This window comes from Cystoisospora suis, assembly GCF_002600585.1.
Source record: "Cystoisospora suis strain Wien I chromosome Unknown contig_3304, whole genome shotgun sequence".
Classification (NCBI taxonomy): Eukaryota; Apicomplexa; class Conoidasida; order Eucoccidiorida; family Sarcocystidae; genus Cystoisospora; species Cystoisospora suis.
This window is the reverse complement of record NW_027156099.1, coordinates 1-13,487: the sequence shown is the minus strand read 5'-3', so window position 1 is coordinate 13,487 and position 13,487 is coordinate 1. Positions and strand designations below refer to the sequence as shown.

At 41.9% G+C, this 13,487-nt stretch overlaps 2 protein-coding genes across 2 annotated transcripts; one reads left to right on the top strand and one right to left on the bottom strand.

Moving 5' to 3' along the window:
• The first annotated feature begins 57 nt into the window (after positions 1–57).
• CSUI_006501 (carbon-nitrogen family protein) lies at positions 58–6,223 on the top strand. The gene is made up of 4 exons (XM_068066657.1): positions 58–1,866; positions 2,848–2,884; positions 3,314–3,466; positions 4,515–6,223. The coding sequence occupies exons 1-4, from the start codon at positions 895–897 to the stop codon at positions 4,856–4,858; spliced, it is 1,506 nt and encodes a 501-aa protein (XP_067921360.1). The 5' UTR covers positions 58–894; the 3' UTR covers positions 4,859–6,223.
• A 2,081-nt stretch (positions 6,224–8,304) lies between these two features.
• CSUI_006499 (c2 domain-containing) lies at positions 8,305–13,249 on the bottom strand. The gene is made up of 4 exons (XM_068066656.1): positions 11,682–13,249; positions 10,835–11,011; positions 9,574–9,699; positions 8,305–8,588 (listed from the first exon to the last, which is right to left on the bottom strand). The coding sequence occupies exons 1-4, from the start codon at positions 12,015–12,017 to the stop codon at positions 8,511–8,513; spliced, it is 717 nt and encodes a 238-aa protein (XP_067921359.1). The 5' UTR covers positions 12,018–13,249; the 3' UTR covers positions 8,305–8,510.
• Positions 13,250–13,487: the final 238 nt, after the last annotated feature.

The following is a 13,487-nucleotide window of genomic DNA, read 5'->3' as shown; positions in this document are numbered from 1 at the left end:
CTCGCTCCTCTTGCCATGACGAGGACGACTACTAGTCGGACTGCTACTACAAGAGGGCCTTCTCACTAGCATCCGATCATCTTCCACCTTAGTTATGACCATCGCCATCACCATCTTTCTCATGGTAGTAGCATGGGAAGAAAGAACAAACGACGAGAAAGGTTCCTACGATTACGCAACAGTCTCTCTTGTGCTCCGACTCCGCTCGCCTCTTGGTCTTCCTTGTCTTTCTCTCGCTTTTCCTACTGCGTCCCCTTTTTTCTTGAATCTGGGGCGGCCTTGGTTTCTTTCTATCTTATCCTGCATCTTTTTGGAGGTATCTCTCACTCTTTCTCACACCCTTCTCTCTTTCATTCGTTTCCTGTCTCCGAGTCCGGTTTGTCTTCGTTTGTACATAGGCTTTGCGTTCAGCGGTATATCTGGGTTGAAGTCAGGGAGAAGTCCAGATTTTTGAGAAGAAGGGGAAAGAGTTCAGAAAGGTATCTTCTTCCAGGATGTATTTTGGTCTTATTCTCTTGAAAAAGCATACAGCCTGATGCCATTGCATGCGCTAGATCGACACCCGCCGATTTCTTCATCCATTCATCCATCCATTTTTCATCCATCCTTTTGTTTCTCTTTGTCTCGGGCGGCTTGGTCTTTTGCCGCCCTTTTCTTCTTCGGAATTTCTTCCTCTTTTCTTTCCTTTTCCTCTTCTCATAATCTTCTTATCAGAACTCTCTTTAGCTAGCCCGTCTTCTAATCTCCCTTTCTTTCGTCTTTCGTTCTTTCCGACCATCCACACACAAGCCTTCCCTTTCATTCGCCCCTCTTTCGTTTCCTTTGTCTCTTACCCACTTTACCTTTTCCTTTCTACTTCTTCTCTCCATCCCTTCCTTCTCTCCTTCTGCAAAAATGTCATCTCGACGAGCCTCTTCCTCTGTAGTACGCGTGTGCGTACTCCAGTTACCTGCCTTGTTACGGAGGGAGAGTGGTATATCTTCTGCTGTCTCTTCTTCTTCTTCTGTTTCGTCCTCGCCATCGTCTCAATCTTCTTCATCTTCTTCAACAGAAGGTTCTATGAAAGACGTCGCTATCCTTCATAGAAAGCAACAGCAAATGCAGCGAATTCGTGAGAGTCTTGTTAAGACCGTCTCTCTTGATTCAACTCCTTCATCTTCTTCCTATACAACCTCCTTGTCCTATACCTTTGAGAGAGATCTCTTTTCCTCTACACCTGTCTCCATGTCTCATAAGCAGATCGTAGATTACCTAGCAAGAGATATTTCTGCTTATCAGAAAGAAGTCCCTTTTGATCTTCTTGTCCTTCCTGAAATGTGGAACACCCCCTACCATAACACATGCTTTGCTAGCTATGCGGAATATATACCTGACTGCTCTCCTGCTACCTCTTCTTCCTCTTCTCTCTCGGAAAAAGGAAAGAAACAGAGTCGAACAGGCATGGGGAATGAAAGCACAGAAGAAGAAGAAGAAGAGGGAAAAGAAGAAGAGCTAGACGAAGCTCAGCAGCCAGCTCTCGCCTCTTCTCCTTCTTTCGAATTCATGAAAGAACTGGCAAGAAGTCTACGAATCTTCGTTATCGGAGGCTCCATCGTTGAAAGACGCGAAAGCAAGAAACGAGTCCTCACCTCTCAAGTCCAAGGAGGGGGGGAGACTAAGAAGGAGGGAGAGGGAGAAGGAGAGAGAAAAGAAAAAGAAGCAGGACAGACGCAAAAAGGAGATCAGGGAGAAGATGAAAATATGAAGAAGATTCATTTGTATAATACATGCTGTGTCTTTGATAGGAATGGATGCTTCATTGCAAAACACCGAAAGATTCATCTCTTCGATATCTCCATTCTTAAAGCAGAAGACCCCAACGGAAAGGTTAGATATGACAGACCTCCTTCTCTTCTCCATTCTTATCAAAATTCTCTTCTTCTCATATCTCATCTTCTCCCACTAATGAACCTCAGTCTTTCTTTCTTTCTCACTCTTTCTTTCCTTCTTTCTTTCTTTCTTCCTTTGTCTTTTACTCTCTTTCTTTCAATCTCTCTCTTTCTAGGGAGGTTTGAATGTGTGACGAGAAGTGTAGGAATGGAAGGGCTGCGATAGAAATTCTGATCAGAGTAAGAGGCGATCATAAGGACCTTCTCTTCTCTCCTCATGTCCGTGTGTTTTGATTGGCTGTATCACACCCCTTCCGTAGCTAGCTCTCGAGCCAGCTTTTCTTCTGTGCCTTCTTTGTCTTAATGGAGTGTCTTTTTCTCTTCTTTTTCTTTAGCTTCTTTAGAAAGGCCAGAAAGCCCCACACCATTCTTCGTCTTCTCATGGCATGTATCTTCCATCAACAGAGGACAGTCAACTCTAGACAGGAAGAGGGATACCTATTCATCTCATTAATCTACCACCTATCTTTCATCTGTCTATGTATCTGTCTATCTATCGCTATTCTCCCTATCTTCATTTATCTCTTTCATCCATCTTCCTGACTGTGCTCTGTCTTTCTATGTCTCTGTCTTCCTATCTATGTCTACGTACATGATAAGTGTCTGTCCACGGTCGAAATAGATAGCAAGAAAAGAGAGAATGCCCCTCTCTCTCTTTACTGCAGGTAGGGAGCTGTCTGCTTCCTTCGAATGGTATAAAGATGCCTTTTATCTCATGTCAAACCACAAGAAGATCAGAAAGAAGATGATACGTGTTGCATCGAAATCCCTACACATCGCACCGCTCGTTTCTCTCAGACATACATGTGAACCACTCTCTCAGGTGTATGTTGACCTTCTCAGGAGGTGTATGTACACCCGAAACACGGATGAGTTGTTCTATGCTTTCTTTCTTTCCTTTTCTTCTTCTTTTTCTCAGGGGATGGTCTTCAAGGAAAGCGACACTCTCGCTTCAGGTAAGATGAATGACCAACTTGTTTCTTATAGAGATAGTTTTCTTTTCTCTTCTTTCTTGTCTCTTTCTTCTTCTCCTCTTTACATCTTCTTCAGTGGCCTTCTGTTGCTTCTTCTTGCCAGGCAGCAGACTTATCAGCGCTTTCCCTTCCGGACTGATAGACATCCCATTCTCTCTCTCAACGTCTTATTTGTGTGTTTCTTTATCCATATCTCCTGTAATCTGTTTAAGTGTCGGGCAACTTATCTCTTTCTCTGTCTTCTTCTCTCTATCCCTCCCTTCATTCATACACACATCTAGACATCTATACAATTGAGAGGACATCCCCGGTCTCTCTCTTTGTCGTCTCTCTTTCTCTCTCTTTCTTCTTCACCTTCTTTCTTTCTTTCATTCTCACTCTTTCTGTCTTTTTTCTTTCTTTGTATCTCAGGTCATTCCTTGACGTCGTTTTCTTTACCTCCCTTTGGTAATGTGGGGATAGGCATATGCTACGACCTTCGCTTTCCTGAGATGTCTCTAGCTTTAGCTCAGGAGCGCCATTGTAAGCTTCTCTGCTTTCCAGGCGCTTTCAACCAAACCACTGGTGAGACAAGAACAAGAGGAGGGAGAGAAGAAAATCTTCTTTCATTCTTCTACTTCTTTCCTCTCTCTCTCTTTCTTCCTCCTGTATAAATGTAGATATCTCACTCTCTCTCTCCTCCTTTCTTCTTTCCTTGTACATGTATATATACATATCTATGCATATGTGTATATATGTGAATGAGTATGTATGGATGGATATATGTGTACGTGTGTGTAGAGACATCTTCCCTCTAGGTGGATGTACACCCGAGTTTTTTGTCGAGGGTTGAGACTTTCATGCGGCTTCTTTTCGAGTAGGGGAACTCCCGAAGAGACGCCTAGATAAGAAGAAGAGAAAGAAGAAGAAGAAAGCAAAAGGCCTTCGGGTAGACGTCGAGGGAATGCATACTCGTCTATCTAGCACAGAGAAATCCTCTAAGACACGTCACCTGTTTTCTCCATGTACCTCTTCCCTCCCTTAGTTAGGAGATAGGTATGTCGCAGAATCGTAAAATAGATAGAGAGATTGACACGTAGATAGACTATAAGCAGATACATAGATAGATAGATAGGTGCATGGACTGCAACTAGGTAGCTCTATTTCATGTGCAGGGAAGAAGGCAGGAGTGAGAGAAGAAGAGAGGGAATGTATGAAGCATGCTAAAGTCGCTGAGAGCGTTTCCTCTCTTCCAATCTTGGCTAGTCATATCTCGCTAAAATACAGCACTGTACATACACTTACCTGTTTGCTGGTGTTCATGCATATACATATATATATATATGTGTATAGTATGTTTCTGTCTCGTGTATCTGCAACTAATGTAGGTCTGATATATACTCTCTCATAACGTTTCTCTGTGTACATATCGATACATCTGTACACCGTCTGTATGTATGTACGCGCGTGCATATATGACAGGCCCGTGTGTCTATACAGCTGTCTGTCTGTCTCCCTCTATCTCTCTTTAATCTATCTATCTTTAATCTATCTCTGTATGTCATCAGTCCGTCTCCATCTTCAAGGTATTTTTCTGAGTCTGTCTCTGTTGAATGTGTCTACGTGTCTTTAGGTCCTCCGCATTGGTCTTTACTCCTCAGAGGTAGAGCTCTGGACAACCAGACGTATGTGATAGGGTGTTCGCCCGCTGCTCTGGAGGAAGGGAGCAAAGATAGCGCTCTGGGAGAGTATCCTTCCTATGGGCGTAGCATGATCATAGGGCCTTATGGAGATATCCTAACTCAACTGCAAGGCGAGCCAGGTGTTCTTATTGCCCCTGTCGATTCAAGGAAAGTCGATATCTTTCGCAAACAGATTCCTATCAGTACTCAAAAGAGATTCAATGAAGTGTATACTCCTATCCAAGAAGTCCTCTCCTCTTCCTCGACTTCTTCTTCGCAGACATCAGAGGAGTAGTTCGAGTGATAGGGGGGATAAGACAGAGAGACAGAGAGAGAGAGAGAGGTCAAGAAGGAAGTGAGAGAGATAGAGGGAGTGTGAGGTGGTTTGTTGTGGGTCTTGGTAGAGAACTTCTAAGAGGGAGGTGGTGGAGAGCAAAGATCATGAAGGCTACAAGCAAGAAGAAGAATGGACGGGATGGAGGAGATTTAGGGTGCTAGTCAAAGAAGGATTATGTTGTTCTTTCTATCTATGGATTTCTCTGGGGCTTACAGGAGAAGGAGGAGTCATTAGAGGGATAGAAAGGTGCTCCTGGTAGTGTTGGTGGAGACGTCCGTAGGCGTCTCTTCTTGGATGGGAGATATTTAGTCTTTCTTCGTCGCCTTCTTTTTTCATCGTTTGAACGAGAAAGAAGAGAGAGACACAGAGAGAGAGGGAGAGAGGGAGGGAGATATTTCATAGGGGTGAGGTAGTAGATGGTGTCGCAATAGAGGTGTAAAGATAACTAGATAGATAGAATGATGAGAATGAAGAGAAGAATGGACAAGAAAAAGTCCCAAAATCGGAAGTCCTGGTACCGGTGATGAGCCATGGATCTGTTGAGTGTGGCATTCCATCTTTTTCTCGACATGTCTTTTTGTCGTGTCTCAAAAGTTAGCCAGACATGGGTAGCTAGCGGTGATGTCTTCTTGTGTTGGTTGTATTGTTGAGTCATGGGAGACACAGAGATGTCTGGTTGATCAAAAGAAAAAAAATAAGAGTAACGACCGAACCGCTTTGCTCTTCTTCTTCTCCCCCCTAACAGACTTCAATAAGAAGCTCATCCAATATATGCACGTCTATCCTCTCTTTTCATCTATATCTATCCATCTATCTTTCTTTAATCTATCTATCTTAAATCTATCTATCTATCTCATTCATGGGCTTCTCGTCTGCTAAGAAGACAAACATCTTTTGCTTTTGCTGTCTTCCATCTCTTTCTCTCCTCTTTCGTTTTCTCCTTCTCTTATCATCTTTTCGGATTCGGTTCAAAATGATAGTTCATTTGTGTACAATGAGTTGTAGTGTATGTACACCCGGGGCAGACTGAGCGATATGCTAAAAAATGAGAAGTCTCGCGGTATTTGAAGAATCGAGCTATTCGGATGAGAAAGAGAGAGAGAGAAAGCATGTATCTTCTTTTGTTTTTTTCCTGATACCGAAGAGAGGCAAGCATGTGTATGAACAATGAGTGATGATGAGGTGTATGTACACCACAACCGCCAGCACCACGGGGGACTACCGCCTCCTCCCTTCTATGTGTTTTCTATTTATTGCTTTCCGTTTTTTTCCCTATTATCTTGTGTTCTTTTTGATGTCGTTAAGAAAAGGAGAGTTCCCCCTCTTTCTTGTTCTTTCGATCTCTCTTTCTGCTTGAAGAAACTTTCTTCTTTCGAAGCAGAAGACGACACACCAGATCTTTCGCCAAAAATGAAGATGGAAAGAACAACAACTTCTCTCTTTCTTCCTTCGTCGCCAAAACACTCTCCTCTCTCTCTCAGTTTTCTTCTTTCTCGATTTCTTTCTACAGTGTATCTCTACATAATAGACTCGCAGGTCGGGCGCCTTGAAAGATAAGATAGGATTGAAGAAAGGGAGTGTTCAAGAAACAGCAATGCGTGCATGCAGTTGCTTAGATGTAGTAACAAGAGAGTCTCTCTTGCTTTCTTCATCTTAAACTAGAGAAGAAGAAAGAACTCCGGTACAAGAGGGTGACACCGGGAGACCCACCCGATTTTGTTCTATCGATTCTTATTCAAGCTCTCATAAAGAAACAGAGAAATCCGGATAAATGACGATGGCAGCCTCTAAGGTCGAATGAAGAGAAAGAAACTAAAAGAAAGGAAACACCACGACACTTCATCCATCCTTTCTTACTTTGTAGCCCCGCTTCTGTTTGCGGGTCTCTCATCGCGTATGGTCACCTCCATGAAATAGTATCTTATCTCACAGAGTAGGCCTGAAGTATGTATCTATCTCTAATCTAGCTTTAGCTAGCTAGATACATAGAGACAGAATAAAGACCTACCTATCCTTATTCTGTCTCTATGTATCTATGTATGTCTAATGTATCTACCTCTGATCTATCTATATAGTTGTCTATGTAGCTATCTCTGATCCATCTATTTCCGATGTATCTCTAACTTATCTATCTATCTATCTGTCTATGTGGTATTCGTTTCTCTCAGATCTGTCCGTCTATCTCTATCTTTCCATCTACGTGTCAAGAATCGATTGATAGACATATCTGCTGCTCCTCCTCGTAACAGAGGAATGACCATACTAGCCAATAGAAGCCTTCCCCCTACTCACATTAGTCGACAAAGATGATAAGAAAAGATCTTCAAGAATGAAGAGGTCTCTTCTCGCTCTTTCTCTCTGTTTCTGTCAGGAAAATAAATAGCACTCCCCTTCTTGCTCTCCTATTTGACTCTGCTAGGTATCGGCCAATTCAGCAAGCGATCTCTCTATTATTCTCTTATCTCCCTCTATGCCGTGTACATAGAGAGAGGTAGCTAAGTCCAGCGATGATAGGACCGCCGAAGAGTCGTGGATCGAAGAGGAAGTAAAAAAGGTAGATTGATGGATTGAAGATAGGTAGATAGATAGATTGAAGATACATAGATAGATTATAGACAGGGGGGTAGGTAGATAGATTGATAGACAGAAGAAATGCTAGGACAGGAGAGAGACAGAGACAAGAAGGGAAGGCATGTCCGGGCTGATAACGATAGATCGAGAGAGAGAGAGGGGGATGAATAAGAAGAACAAAGAAGCCGGTTTTCCGTTTCCCAAAGAGAAGAGAAGAATAAAAGTTCGAAGGCGGAGAGAAAGAAGGGAAGGAATCTCTCTCTTCGTTAGCTCGGATTCTTATGATTCTTTTGAGAAGAAATGAAAAAACAAACTAGAGCTAGAGATTACGTTTTCCCAAGACAAGACAACAAGCGGTTGGTTGGCCTCTCCACTCGTGTTAGCTAGCTATCGAGGGGTTGCCTTTACAAACAGCTAGCTGCTGGCTAGCTACTACTACGGAACACACAGAAAAGAACATCATGAAACAATAAGAAGAGAAGGAAAGTCCCCTTCTATCGACTCGAGAACTTTCGGAAAATTTCCTTTTATGAAACAATAGAAGAGAGAAAGAAAAGACGGAAATGAAAACCAAAACAATTACACCCAAGAAATCTTCACTTGGAAAAAAGAGACAAGACAACCACATCGCTCCCTAGATTCAGGTGTATGTACACCTCGGAGACGACGCGAAAGCACCTAAGAAAAGAAGTCCACCCCTATATGGTGTAGATCCGTATCTACATCATACACACGTATGTAGACATATATAGGCATCTATATCTACCTATATAAATATACATACATACACATCTATATCTACTTATATATACATATAGATATATACTTATATACCTATGTATTTAGGCAGATAGGGGACGGGGCACGAGTCGTTTTCTCTCCACGCGCCCGAGATTTAAAAGAGAACGACAAGAAGAAAAGCGAAGAGAGGCGAAAAAGAAGAGAGAACATTCCGCAATCTTGCGCCTCTATGTGTATCCCTTTCTTTCTTATCTTGAGGAGTGTTTTCCTGAGATGTTTTTCTTTCTTTCTTTCTTTCTTACGCGAGAAGAGAAGGATAGAGAAAGGCTACAATGAAAGCCCAGATAGAAAGAAGTACAACAGCCGTAACTCGAACCTAAAGAAAAGAAGGACAGAGTGAGAAGAAGAAGAAGAAAAAGAAGAAGAGCAAGAGAGTAAGAAGAAGAAGAACAACAGATGCTGAGGGGTGGGAGAGAGACGGGTGCATGCATGCAGTTTAAATGAAGAGCTTTCATCTCTGATTTTTCGACAACTCGAAATATCAGAGAATGAAAGCTCTTCAGAGGATCCGCTCTTCTGGGGGGAAGAGAAAGATCAACAAGAGATAACTTACAGAAAGTTCAATGAAAAAAGAAAGAAATGAAACCTCTCCCATTCTTCTTCTCCATGCCGCTCGATCTTCTCACTGCGTAACTCCTATTGTTCTTTATAGTAGTGACAGCTCATCTCTCTAGATATCTATAGATCGACGCCACCCTTCCACCCTACAAACTGTTTGCTGTACCTCAGCCCGGTGTACATACACCTCAAACCAAGATGGGAAGGCATAAGAAACATTCGTGTACATGTATTTGTCTACACTTTGTTTCAAAGAGCTGGAGAGACGCCGAATCTATCCATGGAGAAGACCTCCTTACATACATACAAACAAAATCGTTGCAGAATGTATATATATATATATATATATATAGAGAGAGAGAGAGAGTGACCATAGTGAAGCGGAAGAGAGAGATGTATATATCAGCAGGTATGTATATATCTCTATAGCAAGGTGGAGAATCTTCTTCTCAAACCAGAACAAGTCTTCCCGCTTTGTACCCTGGATAGACAGAGAAATCTAGAAAACGAGACACATAGAGAGATAGACAACAGACTCAAGACAGATAAATAGATTAAAGATAGATAGACCAATAGCTAGCTAGATACATAGCTAGCTAGACAGATGGGTAGATACAGATAAGCATACATACATCAGCATCGAGGTCGAAATCGAGAGTTAGAGAGAGATGTGTAAAATGAGAGAATAAGAGAGAGAATGACTGTCTGAATGAATTGAAAAGAGAGATAGTTGCTATTCTTACCCAGAACCATAGAGGTCTATAATCTACACGCAGGCCTAAAGAGCCAAGGACGTCTTCCCACTTCCGCCCTTCTTGCGGTGTAGTCAAACGAGGATCGCGATTCGGAGCATCACGACCTAGCCCTACCTACAAGGAAGAAAGAAAAAAAGAAAAAGAAAGAAGAAACAGAAGAAGAAGAAGGAGAAGGAGAAAGAGAAGAAGAAGAAAGACAACCAAGAAGGAATGAATGAAAGAAAGAAAAAAGAGCAGACAGATCAGAAGAAAGGAAAGAAAGATCTCTCCTTCTCTTGTGTTTCTTTCACACACGTATGAACCACCACCTCCTGATCATGAGGTGAGCTATCCTCTTCTTCTTCTCTCTTGATTAAGACCTCCTCCCTTGTCTTCTTATCTTTCTCTCTTTCTCTCTCTAGAGTTGTTTACAGCCTTCTTACGTACACGGACAAGCGTGTATATACAGAAAGAAAGGTAGATATAGATTGAAGATAAATAGATTAGAGATAGATAGGTAGATAGATTGAAGATAGGTAGACAGATTCATGATAGATTAAAGATAGATAGATAGAAAGATTGAAGATAGATAGGTAGATGAAGGAGTGACGTGTTCACTAGGGAGAGAATGGGTTATGAATTCTTGTCTAATGTTCTGTCCATCTACACCTATGAAACACACCGCAAAACAAGCATCAGCCTTCTCCTCCTTCTCATGGTACGTCGATCCATTCTTTCTCACTCTTTCTTTCTTTCTTTCCCGCTCTTTCTTCTAGACCCGTTAGTTATATGTATGAGAATAAGACGACGACTGTACCTCTCTCTTCATTAGCTCTACCATCTCCATCTCTTCGCCCCTATCTATCTCTAATCTATCTATCTTTGATCTATAAACTATAATCTACATATCTATGTATCTATGTGCTCTTATTGTGTATCCCACGTCAAGGCCGTGACTAGTATGTATGGCGAAGAATTGCCTACCGACCATGCGACACGCCAAGGACCAAGAAGATAAAGAAGAAGAAGAGAAAGTAAGAGAAGAAGCAAGAAAGGGAGAGACAGAGAGAAAGAAAGAGAGAAAGAGATTCTCTATCTTAATCAAGTAGAGAGCGAGGGTCGTTGGACAGCCACCACCACGAGAGTCACGAAACACAACGTACATCCGGAAGAAGAGAAAGAGAAAGATTAGAAGAAAGAAAAACGAAACAAGAGAGAGAAAGAAAGAAAGAAAGAAGAGAAAGAGAAAAGATCTGACTCGATTCCTTACAGCTTTGCTCGTTGCTTCGGACTGTGAAAGGAACTGAAGAGTCACCTGCACATAGCCAAAGCTTCCTACGTCGGGAGTCTCTTTGCTTCGGTTTATAAGCCGAAGCTCTGAATCGACATCTATTGCATTTAGTGTATTCGCCACTCTCTCCAAGTAACGACGAAGTTCTAAGTTCACCTGGAAAGAGATAGAAACACCCCTCAATACAACAGCAACCCCGCCATTCACACACGTGGAAGGAAAGATGCCGAACCGACATAACACACATCAGGAGATAGACTGGGAGCGAGAGAGATAGAGTGAAGAGACAGACAGAGAGATAGAGAGAGCGAAGATAGAAATACAAATAGCTTGGAGAGAGAGCTAGACAGGTAGATAGATAGATAGAATACCAGCACGTCGATGGATAAATAGATATATAGATTGAAGATAGATAGACATATAGGACCGGAATCGACAAATAGACATACAGACTGACGATCGATAGATAGATAGATGGATAGAGCACAAGTAGATAGATAGACAGATAGTGAGGAAAGAAAGACAACCCGGTGTTCATGGAGGAGGAGAAGAATAAGAAGGCTGCATATATATCTATATGTATATGTACATCTACATGTATGGGTCTCTACCCGTACACCTATTTCTCAGTATCTTTCTCTCTCTCTCCCTGTCTCCATGCATCTCGAGCACGTCCTTCGACGTATATAAACCAGGTGTACATACACCTCTTGCTTGTTTCTTAAAACATATCTCTCACAACCCTTCACAACTATCTCTTTCCCCCCATCCCAAACCATCCCTTTATCTATTTCTTCTTTTCCTTGTCTGTCCCAGTCTTGCTTACCTCTCCGATGAATGCAGGTTGTCCTATATTTCGAAAGTCGTAGGCAGCGATTTGGAGAATACAAGTGCTGACAGGCATAGCTATACGAGAGAAGACCATTCTCCAATTGAAGATAGCAGAGCCTGTCTTAGAGAAGTAGTGCACGTCCGTTTGCTGGGAAGCAGGCTGACTGCCTCGATAGCTAGTACAATCGAGAGTACAGCGGACCATAGCATCGACATACTCCTTGCCTATACTCTTGAAGGAGAGATTACGAGCTCCCCAAACTATCACTCTACAGACACACAGAGAGGCAACCAGACAGATAGACAGATATCCCGAGAGAGAGAGAGACATGAAGAGATAGAGAGAGACATACAGACGGACTCAACGGAGACAGACACGTAGAGACATACAGCCATGCACACAGGGCGAGATGGCACATATATATATAGAGAGAGAAATACGTGAATAAGCATGTATAGAGCTACAGAGATAGATAGACAGACACATGGCGACAACATACATAGAGAGATAGTTGAACAGATCGATACAGCTAGATACAGGAGTACATAGAGAGATAGAGAGAGAGATAGATACGACGCATGCAGACACATACAGAAAAATGGACGGAAATACATCCGAAGAGCAGGAAAGAAAGAGGAAGCGAAAAAAAAAGAAGGAAAGAAGAGAGAAGGCGAAGAGACGGTTGAATGGAAGAGAGAGAGAAGAGACCAAAGAAAAGAAGAGATAAGTAACTAAAGAGAGAGGGATACAAACCAAGAGAAAAATAGTAATCCATGAAGAGAGGAGAAAGACACGAAGAAATGTACGGCACCTAAAGAATGTGATAAAGAAGAAAAAGAAGAAGAAGTGGGAAATGTGACTCTTCATGCCTAACCACATCGACCTTGTTTAGCGACCTCGTCATGAAAGAATGGTAGAAAGACATGAAGGAAAAGAAAGAGAAAGAGAGGAAGAAGATGAAGAGGTCAGGAATAGAAAAGAATCCACTTTGGAGAAAGAGACACAGAAGGAAAGAACAGACGAGAGAAGATGAAGAAGGCAAGATTAGAGAGAAGGGCATCGAGCTTATAGACGGAGATAAAGAAAAGAAAGGAAAGGAGAGAAAGGAGCATGAGATGTATATACACATCGCACTATTAACACATACAGAAAGAGAGAAAACATTCGTCACTCTTCTCATGGTGAAACCTTCTTCACCTCTCGCCCATGTCAAGAAGACAGAGAAAGGAAAGAGAAAGAACGAATGAACGAGCGAGTCGTATCTATCTTTAATCTATCTATCTTTAGTCTATCTATCTTCAATCTGCTTATCTCTATCATGCGATCGACACCTCCACAATGAATAATAGCCAATCTCTTCTCTCCAGCCCTATATATACACAGAACAACACGTCTCGTAGGTAGGACTAGTAGGAGTAGTAGGAGCAATAGTAGAAGAAGAAGCAGTCTCGAGTTAACGGGAGGAAGAGAGAGGGAAAGAGAAGAGAAGAAGAATTCAAGAAAAGAAGCAAAAGAGAAAGAAAGAAAGAAAGAGAAAGAAAACACAACAGAGCTACACAGGGCAGGCAAATAGATCGAAGTCAAACAGAAAAATAGAGATAGATACAGCAAAAGCATATACATTAAAGATAGATGGGTAGATAGACTAAAGATACATAGACAGATAGATAGAAGTAGATTAAACACCGATAGATAGATAGATAGATAGATTAAAGATAGATAGATAGATAGATTAAAGATAGATAGATTAAAGATAGATAGATAGATAGATTAAAGATAGATAGATAGATTAAAGATAGA

What these genes read in the sequence shown, in the direction of transcription:
- CSUI_006501 (XM_068066657.1), top strand. Translation starts at nt 895, where the DNA reads ATGTCATCTCGACGAGCCTCTTCCTCTGTAGTACGCGTGTGCGTACTC. An exon ending in CAGAAGACCCCAACGGAAAG is followed by an intron (nt 1,867 to 2,847) that starts GTTAGATATGAC and finishes TCTTTTTCTCAG; the next exon opens with GGGATGGTCTTCAAGGAAAG. An exon ending in AAGCGACACTCTCGCTTCAG is followed by an intron (nt 2,885 to 3,313) that starts GTAAGATGAATG and finishes TTTGTATCTCAG; the next exon opens with GTCATTCCTTGACGTCGTTT.
- CSUI_006499 (XM_068066656.1), bottom strand. Translation starts at nt 12,017, where the DNA reads ATGTCTCTCTCTCTCTCGGGATATCTGTCTATCTGTCTGGTTGCCTCT. An exon ending in AACCTGCATTCATCGGAGAG is followed by an intron (nt 11,012 to 11,681) that starts GTAAGCAAGACT and finishes ATCTCTTTCCAG; the next exon opens with GTGAACTTAGAACTTCGTCG. An exon ending in CCGAAGCAACGAGCAAAGCT is followed by an intron (nt 9,700 to 10,834) that starts GTAAGGAATCGA and finishes TCTTCCTTGTAG; the next exon opens with GTAGGGCTAGGTCGTGATGC.